Source organism: Erythranthe guttata, chromosome 12 (genome assembly GCF_056151865.1).
Source record: "Erythranthe guttata isolate IM_541 chromosome 12, IM_541, whole genome shotgun sequence".
In the NCBI taxonomy this organism is placed as follows: Eukaryota; Viridiplantae; Streptophyta; class Magnoliopsida; order Lamiales; family Phrymaceae; genus Erythranthe; species Erythranthe guttata.
The window spans coordinates 14,926,215-14,935,664 of NC_142544.1; the positions used below are offsets into that span (position 1 = coordinate 14,926,215).

Sequence of the window (9,450 nt, forward strand, 5' to 3'; positions counted from 1 at the left end):
AAAATGCTATGTTGGTTTAAGGAATGCTGGATTGATGATAAAATCGATTTTTGTTAGAGTTATACGATTAGGGTTTATGAGATCCTAAATCTGGTGGAATATACGTATTGTTGACAAACATTTTGAGTCGAGCTTGAATGAGATTTTATGTAACCTAATACAAATCGAATTAGGATTGTTTGATATTTTTTTGTATATTTTTATTATAAAAAAAAGGATAAATAACACTTAATCCCCTTGTTGTTTGGACATTTTGCACATGACCCCCTTATGGTATGAATTTAGGCACATAACCCCCTTGTGGTTTTGACATTTTGCACATGACTCCCTTATGGTATGAAATTAAGCACATAACCCCCTTGTGGTTTTGAAATTTTGCACATGACCCCCTTATGGTATGAAATTAGGCACATAACCCCCTTGATAGAAAATTGGAAAACACTAAATTGCCCCTATCAAGTCAAAAATTCTTATTTTAATTTAAAAATAATTATTCTATAAAATGAAAAGCTTAATGTACTTTTTTGTAAAGTGAAAAATATAATATATTATTGTGTTTTTTTCTTTACCGCACATATTTTTTTTTTAAATTTAATTTTCATTTCAATTTTAGAGAAATATTTTTTTTTAGATTTTTCCAAAAGAATAAAAAGAATAAAGACTATGTTTCTTAAAAAAAATTAAAGTTTGATAATAGCTATGCCTATAATATAATATATTATATATCAAATAGTAATATAATAATCATAATTAATGACAATGTTAAAGATTTTTGAATTGATTTTTAAAATCGAATAAATTGTCAATAGTACAATAACTAGTTAAATTAAAGAAAAAAGCACAATAATATATTATATTTCTCATTTTACAAAAAAGTACATTAAGCTTTTCATTTTATAGAATAATTATTTTTAAATTAAAACAAATTTTTTTGACTTGATAGGGGTAATTTAGTCTTTTCAGTTTTCTATTCAACGGGGTTATGTGCTAATTTCATACCATAAGGGGGTTATGTGCAAAATTTCAAAACCACAAGGGGGTTATGTGCCTAATTTCATACCATAAGGGGGTCATGTGCAAAATGTCAAAACCACAAGGGGGTTATGTGCCTAAATTCATACCATAAGGGGGTCATGTGCAAAATGTCCAAACCACAAGGGGGTTAAGTGCTATTTACCCTAAAAAAATGTTATCGAGCTCTAGTCGAATTTGACAAATTATTGAATAAGAATATGCGTTCAAGTTTGGTTCGTTATGTTAACGAACCCAAATGTAAAGGAGTCTTTAACAATCGGTTTTGAATTTAGTACCGGATAGTCTAGTTAATTCACAACCCCAATTAAAATTAATACGTTCAGAGTTTTTATTTGAGCAATAGTACATAATATATTTTTTTTAGGAATTCGCAGTCAATCGTATATGTGCGCTGGTGACTTCTTTAGACCGATCCTTGGTGATAAACATCATTAGAGTTTGAATTTTTTTAATAATTATTTAAAATTGGGAGGGGTGATTTTTTAATAATTTTCAGACTTAGATCAAACGGTGTTGAAGCCAAATGTCTGAAACTAACGGCGATAGCCACAGTGAGACAATTTTCCAAGTACATAGGGGCAAATCAATGCAATTGAGAATAAGATGGGGTAAAGCGATATCGAACCAAAATACAAGACGGCAAATTGATGCAATTGAGAGTAGAAGGGGGTAAAGTGATATCGAACCAAATTACAAGACGGCAAATTGATGCAATTGAGAGTAGAAGGGGGTAAAGTAATATCGAACCAAATTACAAGGAGGTAGATCGATGCAATTGAGAGTAGAAGGGAGTAAACTGATAACGAGCCAAATTACAAGGGGATAAATCGATGCAATTGAGAGTATAGAAGGGGGATAAAGTGATACCAAACCATAGTAAAAGGGAAAGTAGAATTTACCCCAAATTCAAATAATTGTATATTATACATATTTTTGCGGAATTGGTCGTATGGAAAAATTGAATTAATTTCAATTTTCTCTTACAAACACACACTTGAGGTGTAATTCATTTTCCAATTGTAGGTACTCAATTATTGATTTGATTACTTTTCAAACATCAAAGTCTTTGAGTGAAGTCAACTCTAACTGTACCGAAGAAATAATCATGCCAGTTATTATATAGTGCTAAATCAAAATAGATACGTACAGAAGAAGCTAAACAACAATATGAATCTTGTGATCAAGTTTCTCCTTTTCTTCTTTCTATTTCATTCTTCAATCGTCACTTCAGCTGTTTCAAAGTGCCCAAAATCATTCGAATGTGGATCGCTCGGTTCTCTCCAATTCCCAATCTCGAATTCTACAGGATGTGGATTATTCACCGTTGATGGCTGTGATTCCGATAATCCAACGGTCCAGCTGGAACCCGGCGGTCAAGTGTTTAGTATTTTGCGCAACATATCGACAAATAGTTTCTTAATTAAGGATCATACGCTCCAGGGGCAGTTGGATAGCAGGAGTTGTTTTGCATTCAGAAATGTGAGCGTACCTAAATCTCCTTCCATCTCGTTTTCCGTGTCACCCAATCTCACCGTGTTCGTGTGCGTCAACCCAAACTACACCCATGACGGAGAAATTTTCCCCGAAAACTACCGTAGTCATAATTGTTCCTTGTTCACTGTTTACTATGGTTTTCCGACACCACAAGTTGCCCCTGTGCCTTCGGATTGTCGAGTGATGCAACTACCCCTAAAGCCGAATTATGCTCAATATTCGCTGGACAACGTGTTCGGTTTGTTAACGAGTGAGTATATTCTAGAGTGGAATTTATCTCAACAGTGTAGTGAATGTCACCGCGGAGGAGGGCAGTGTCTTACGAACAACATCGGTCAATTCGAATGTAAAAGAGGTAACTTTATTTTTAGTTCTGTCATTAAAACATTTTATATAGTCTATATATTTACGGGGAGTTTCTTTAGGGCTGGTTCAGTTACTGATATAAGGTTCTACCGACTAAATAGTAGGGGCTAATAACACGTCCGGTTGACAAGATTCACACTTTTTCAAACTAACTACTAAAATCAAAGACGGCTATTAAATGCTACTATTGCATTAAATTAGTAGCACCACTTCCCTAGAGATTAATTTAATAGGGGGTGATTAAAAAGGAAAACTCAATTTTATCCTTAAAATCATATCGTATTATTTTAAACTAAGTGGTTTTATAGACAATTCATATATAATAACAAAATTTAACAAATTTAATAGAAGATCTAATCTAAGAAACCGAACATGCTACTAACTAAATAAATAATTAGCCAGTAAGGAGTTAATCCAATCTCATCTAATCCAATATAGATAATCGAACGAGCCCTTAGAGTAATTAATTGTAACCTAATACTTTATATAGATATTTATTATTTTTCGAGTATTATATCGGTGACTTATGAGCTTCAATCAAAAGTCCACACAATCCTTCTCTCTGTGATCACTCTTTTTTTTTTTTTTTCCTGTTTTATTTTACATAACTTTAACCTTCTTGATAAATAATATCGGATACTGTTATTTGCTTTATGCAATCTCTTAATTAGTGAAGCTCAACACGGACAATATAAAAATTTCGAATTTTTAGTGCATTACTTGGCCACCGCATATATAAAATCCTAGCTCCTTTCGTTTTGTTTTGTAGAAAGCAAAAGCAGAATTGATCTTCTCAGAATAGGTATGTGTCACGTACTAATTTATTTCAAGTCTTATTCCGTTGAATTATTCAATTCGTCAATAGTTTGATCTATTAAAACTAATTTATTAGATAATCTAATCAAGTTCAATACTCACATAATCCACAATCTGATGATACAGGTGGTGTGGCTATGGCTTCCCTCACATCCATTTCCATAATCTTATTCATTTTCATCCGAAGGAGGTATATACTACTTCAGTTGCTAAGATTTCGAAAGGGTAAACTAGCGGATGAAAAGGACATTGAACTCTTCCTGAAGAACAACGGGAATCTTGCACCAAAAAGATACAGATACTCGGACGTTAAAAAAATCACCAAGTCGTTCGGTGAAAGCTTGGGGAAAGGAGGCTACGGCAGTGTTTACAAAGGAAAATTATCCGATGGTCGTCTCGTAGCAGCGAAAGTATTGAACGAGTCAAAAGAGAACGGACAAGAATTCATGAATGAAGTTGCAAGTATTTGTAGAACTTCCCACATCAATGTCGTCACTCTTCTCGGATTCTGCTTCGAGGGTTCGAAAAGAGCTCTCGTTTACGAATTCATGCCTAATGGCTCTCTTGAAAAATTCATCCAACATAGTGCTTCGTCATCATCAAAAGAAGATAGAATAACATTGGGATGGGAAAAATTGTTTCAAATTGCACTAGGCATTGCTCGAGGGCTCGAATACTTGCATCAAGGGTGCAACACGCGGATTCTGCACTTTGATATAAAGCCTCACAACATTCTTCTGGATAAGGACTTCAATCCGAAGATATCCGATTTCGGGCTTGCTAAATTATGCCCTAACAGATTGAGTATAGTTTCCATGTTAGTGGCACGAGGGACGATAGGGTATATTGCTCCAGAAGTGTTTTCTAGAAACTTTGGAGAAGTGTCTCACAAATCCGATGTCTACAGCTACGGAATGATGATTTTGGAAATTGTGGGAGCGACGAAAAAGAATGGTCCGTCTAAAGATGTTATTAATGCCGATGACACGAGTAGTGAAGTATACTTCCCGCAATATATCTACAAGGAGCTAGAACTAATTGATGCTGATCTTGATGGGATTATTGCGAATAACGAAGATGAAAGCGAGGTAATTACGAAGAGAAAACTTATAATCGTGGGATTATGGTGCATACAAATTGACCCCAAAGACCGGCCGTCGATGAAGAAGGTTCTAGAAATGTTGGAAGGGAAGCTTGAAAACTTGCAAGTACCACCTAAACCTTATCTTTCTTCGCCCCCACGTGCACCGATTTTTTCAATCTCCGATCAATCGATGTAGCTAGCTTTCTCTGCTTTGATTTGTATAGTTTTAGTGTATGAAGTTTCAATGCAAATTCATTTTTCAACTTATTATACTAAATTATTAGTCATTAATAGAAGATTCTAAATTATGGGATAAACAATGTAAAATTCTCCCGTGTTAAGGAAAATTTGCGCCAAACTCTCCTTTATTCTTTTTATTGTGTAAAATTCCCTTGTGTTTTATTTCTTCTTGTATAAAATCCTCATTTCCGTTAATAGTTAACACCGTTAACTATACAGGGGGTTTTATGCAAGTTTTTCGTAATAGAGTGAGATTTTGTGTATATTTTCCAATATTCTAAAAATCGGCCGAGCCGGCCGATTAATCGATATCCCAGGCGGAGGCGGTCCCAAATCTTTACAATTTTGGTGTGAAGTTTTGAAAAATCGGGTTCTTGCATGTGAGGCGGTTTTAGGCGGTCCGAGTCAGGTTGAGGCGGTCTTATGCGGTCAAACCTTGAAGACGGGTCAAACTTTGTGGCAAAAATCGGTCAAAAATCAATTTTTTTTTTTAATTCAAAACAAAAGTTGGGCTTTCGGTTAAAAAAAAAAAAAGAGTTTATGATCTATTTTGTTTATGTTACTTGTTATTGTTAAAGGACCTAATGATATATGCTTGCAATGTTCAATAATAAATTTAAATTAAAAAAAAATTCATTTTATTTGTATGTTATAAGGATTTTTATTGTATTATGATCTTATTATTATTAACATTTTATTATGTTATTAGGATATATAAATGATGGAGATATAACTATGCAAATATATTTATATATATGTTTTGAGTATTCATAAATAATATCTAAAAGTATATTATATTAAATTTTAAAAATCGATTTGTTTTCGAGTTATCGCCGATTAATCACCGCCGCGTGAACCTCTGGAGGGGACCTGGGCACCGTTCCAATTAATCGTGAGGCGGTACTTAACCGCCTCCTACCTGATTTCCGTTTTTTTACAACCTTGATGTTTTCTATACAATGGGATTTTATGCAAAAAAATAATTTATTCGACTTAATTTAAGAAAATAGTTTTATATTAAAATGAATGTATTAATTTTGCATAAATCCCTCTTGTGTTGCAAAATCATGTACCAAATCCTCTTATATTACAAAAAACTTGCATAAAATGCCCTCTAGAGCTAAGGGTGTTAACTATTAACATAAATAGATATTTTAAGCAAGAAAAAAATAAAAACATGGGGTTTTTTCAGGGTGTAAAATACTATATTTTGAGGGTGCAAACGGGGTCGGTTCTAAGGGGAGAGGAAGTAGGTGGTCGCCCAGGGCCTCTGGATTTTTATAAAGGCCCCCCAATTTTTTATACCCTTTATATATTAGTATTTATTCAAAACAAATTATATATTATATATATAAGTATTGAGAACTCTAATTCATAAATAGATATTGATCAACGACTTTTAGGTTGTTTCTATAATTCCTCTAATCATAGGGCCCCCAATTATTAAATTTATAGTGCATTAGCTATTTATTTTTATATATTTACACTTGTTTTAGTACTACTAAATGAAAGTTATCCTTAAAAAAATCGGGGGCACTGCCCCCGAGCCCCTGAAAACTTTAACATCACTATATCAAAAATTTATAGCCCTGCCTCTAGCTATATTACCTTACAAAAACGAGTTAACATAGAATTTAACATCTTTTAAGAAGAAAAAAAAATAGTTTTAACATAGATTGTAGAAGGACCTCATTTTTCAACCATCTTCAAATCTCCACTAGGTCACCCTAAATCTCAAGAACGGCCCTGGTTGCAAGCTGGAATTAAACCAAATTAAAATCATAAACATTTTTTGCTGTCAACTCCGTCGGTTTCTAGTCAATTTTGTGTTGATTAGTTTTCGAAGTCTTTGTGTCGAGTCAACTTTCGATCAAAGAAATCATTCAAAGGCATTATCCAAACCCTCTTGATCACTTCACTCATGAAATCAATGCCCAATCTTCATATAGTTGTTTCTTCATATATTTATTCCAACTTATTCAAGATCTACAGATGGACAAAGATCATAATCTGTGCTCTTTCTTGATATCTCTATACCTCTGTTTATTCTGCGTTATACTCTTATCCAAAAGATCCCGCGCCGCTCATTTTCAATACGAAGCATGCTTGCCGACAAATTGCAGCTCCGGCGGCCCGAATATAAGCTTCCCGTTTTATATTCCGGGCCGACAGGAACCCTACTGCGGGTACCCGGGATTTGCGCTCAACTGTTCGGAAAGTGGGTTTCCTGTTCTTGAGTTGTCGGAAAATGAATACGTGGTCGAAGACATCTTCTACCGGAACCGATCTCTACATGTGTATAATGCAGCTGTTTCGAGATCTGGTGGTAGTAGTTGTCTTCCGAAAATCAGAAACACGACTCTTCCTCCATCCCAATTCGGCTACGTCAGCTCCACGTCAGCACTCCGTTTGTTCTCTAACTGCAGCGAACCGATGCGTGGCGAACTGTCGAGGTTCGTTGTCGACTGTGAAGGTTCCGAGGACGAGAAAATATGGGAGCTCGCTCTGAATAATAACGATACAGATGAGGAGAATCAGAGGAGTATTGCTATGGAAGAGTGCGGAGAAAACGTTATTGCACCTGTGGAATCATTTGGGATCATTGGAAATAATATTAATAATAATGGAAAAATGGTGAATATTACGGAGATTTTGAGGAAGGGTTTTTTGATGAACTGGATTGCCAGTGACTGCACTACGTGCGAAGATAGCGGCGGCCATTGCGGGTTTAATTCATCCACTTTCCATTTTCGGTGCTTTTGTCCGGACATGCCTCATTCTAGGAGCTGCAAACCTGGTATGTTCGCCCGGAACTTTAATTCTCCGATAAACGATCTTTATTTCTTCTGATCTTTCGACTACATCACAACTTCTTCAAATTCATTATAGTCTTGCATGTTTTTTTCTATATATGTTCTCTCGTGTTAAATTCGGTTACAATTCTCGGCCCGACGATTTATTTTCATTGTTCCTATTTCATCTTGCTCTGCATCAATTCATTTTGATCTGTATATGATATGCTAATTAATGCTCGTTTCGTTTGCAGAAAAGGGACCGTTAAGTAAGATTTTTCTCATAGGTATGTTTCGATCAATTGTTTCCAATGAATGATTTTTTCTCAAATAATATAATAACTCCTCTTATTTATATTCTTTTATACCACGAGATTTCTTATTATTACAGGTGGCCTGGCTATGGCTTCTCTTATATTCACTTCCATAATTCTATTCTTTTTCGTTCGGAGGAAACGCGTACATCTTAAAGGTTTTAATGAAAAGGACATTGAACTATTCTTGAAGAACAACGGGAATCTTGCACCAAAAAGATACAAATACTCGGACATTAAGAAAATGACCAAGTCGTTCAGTGAAAGCTTAGGGAAAGGAGGCTATGGTAGTGTTTACAAAGGAAAAGTATCCGATGATGGTCGTCTTGTAGCGGTGAAAATGCTGAATGAATCAAAAGGGAATGGAGACGAATTTATGAATGAGGTTGCAAGTATTAGTAGAACTTCCCACATTAATGTCGTCACACTTCTCGGATTCTGCTTCGAGGGTTCTAAGAGAGCTCTCATTTACGAATTCATGCCTAACGGCTCTCTAGAAAAATTCATTCAAAATAAGACTTCCTCATCGGTAGGAGTTGTATTGGGAAGCGAAAAATTGTTTCAAATTGCACTCGGCATTGCTCGTGGGCTAGAATATTTGCACCAAGGCTGCAACATGCGTATTTTGCACTTTGATATAAAGCCTCACAACATTCTTCTGGATAAGGACTTTAATCCGAAGATTTCGGATTTCGGTCTTGCTAAATTGTGCCCTAACAGATCGAGTATAGTGTCCATGTTAGTGGCAAGAGGGACAATAGGCTACATTGCTCCGGAAGTATTTTCTAGAAACTTCGGAGAAGTGTCTCACAAATCCGATGTCTACAGCTACGGAATGGTGATTTTGGAAATAGCCGGCGCGACGAAAAATATTGACCCTAAAGAAGTTGATCGCTCGAGTGAAGTGTACTTCCCGCAATATATTTACAGACAACTTGAAATAGAGGCCGAAAATTGTGGTAGCAATATTGTGGATGAAGATGAAGGGCAATTTAGTATGAAGAAGTTGATAATTGTTGGATTATGGTGTGTACAAACCGATCCGAAGGACCGACCGTCAATGAAGAAGGTTCTAGAAATGTTGGAAGGGAATCTTGAAGTCTTGCAAGTGCCACCTAAACCTTATATTTCGTCGCCTCAAAGATTTGCACCGAGCTTTTCAACATCGGAATCTATATAGCTCTTTATGCTTTGATTTGTATCGTAGAATGTATAAAAAGCACAAGTGAGCATATTTCTAGAGAAGGAAATTAGATGCTATATTTGGTTATTTACATGGGGCGCATTTGAACCGCAGATGTACACAAAA

The 9,450-nt window shown here is 35.3% G+C and overlaps 2 protein-coding genes across 3 annotated transcripts; both read left to right on the forward strand.

Moving 5' to 3' along the window:
* Positions 1–2,168: 2,168 nt before the first annotated feature.
* On the forward strand, positions 2,169–5,163 carry LOC105954163 (LEAF RUST 10 DISEASE-RESISTANCE LOCUS RECEPTOR-LIKE PROTEIN KINASE-like 2.5). Of its 2 annotated transcripts, XM_088826162.1 has the most exons (3): positions 2,169–2,884; positions 3,665–3,697; positions 3,838–5,163. In XM_088826162.1, the coding sequence occupies exons 1-3, from the start codon at positions 2,203–2,205 to the stop codon at positions 4,989–4,991; spliced, it is 1,869 nt and encodes a 622-aa protein (XP_088682288.1). In that variant the 5' UTR covers positions 2,169–2,202; the 3' UTR covers positions 4,992–5,163. The 2 variants fall into 2 exon arrangements, with proteins under 2 accessions (XP_088682288.1, XP_088682289.1); XM_088826163.1 differs by lacking the exon at positions 3,665–3,697.
* Positions 5,164–6,841: 1,678 nt separating this feature from the next.
* Positions 6,842–9,353, forward strand: LOC105954162 (LEAF RUST 10 DISEASE-RESISTANCE LOCUS RECEPTOR-LIKE PROTEIN KINASE-like 2.1). Its single transcript, XM_012977839.2, has 3 exons — positions 6,842–7,832; positions 8,082–8,114; positions 8,219–9,353. Exons 1-3 carry the CDS (start codon positions 7,028–7,030, stop codon positions 9,319–9,321), a joined length of 1,941 nt encoding a protein of 646 aa, XP_012833293.2. The 5' UTR covers positions 6,842–7,027; the 3' UTR covers positions 9,322–9,353.
* The last annotated feature ends 97 nt before the right edge of the window (positions 9,354–9,450 follow it).

Bases quoted from the DNA above. Each gene is read 5' to 3' on its own strand.
- LOC105954163 (XM_088826162.1), top strand. From the start codon at position 2,203: ATGAATCTTGTGATCAAGTTTCTCCTTTTCTTCTTTCTATTTCATTCT. The intron at 2,885-3,664 runs GTAACTTTATTT...TTTGTTTTGTAG, and splicing joins TCAATTCGAATGTAAAAGAG to AAAGCAAAAGCAGAATTGAT. The intron at 3,698-3,837 runs GTATGTGTCACG...CTGATGATACAG, and splicing joins AATTGATCTTCTCAGAATAG to GTGGTGTGGCTATGGCTTCC.
- LOC105954162 (XM_012977839.2), top strand. From the start codon at position 7,028: ATGGACAAAGATCATAATCTGTGCTCTTTCTTGATATCTCTATACCTC. The intron at 7,833-8,081 runs GTATGTTCGCCC...TTTCGTTTGCAG, and splicing joins TTCTAGGAGCTGCAAACCTG to AAAAGGGACCGTTAAGTAAG. The intron at 8,115-8,218 runs GTATGTTTCGAT...TTATTATTACAG, and splicing joins AAGTAAGATTTTTCTCATAG to GTGGCCTGGCTATGGCTTCT.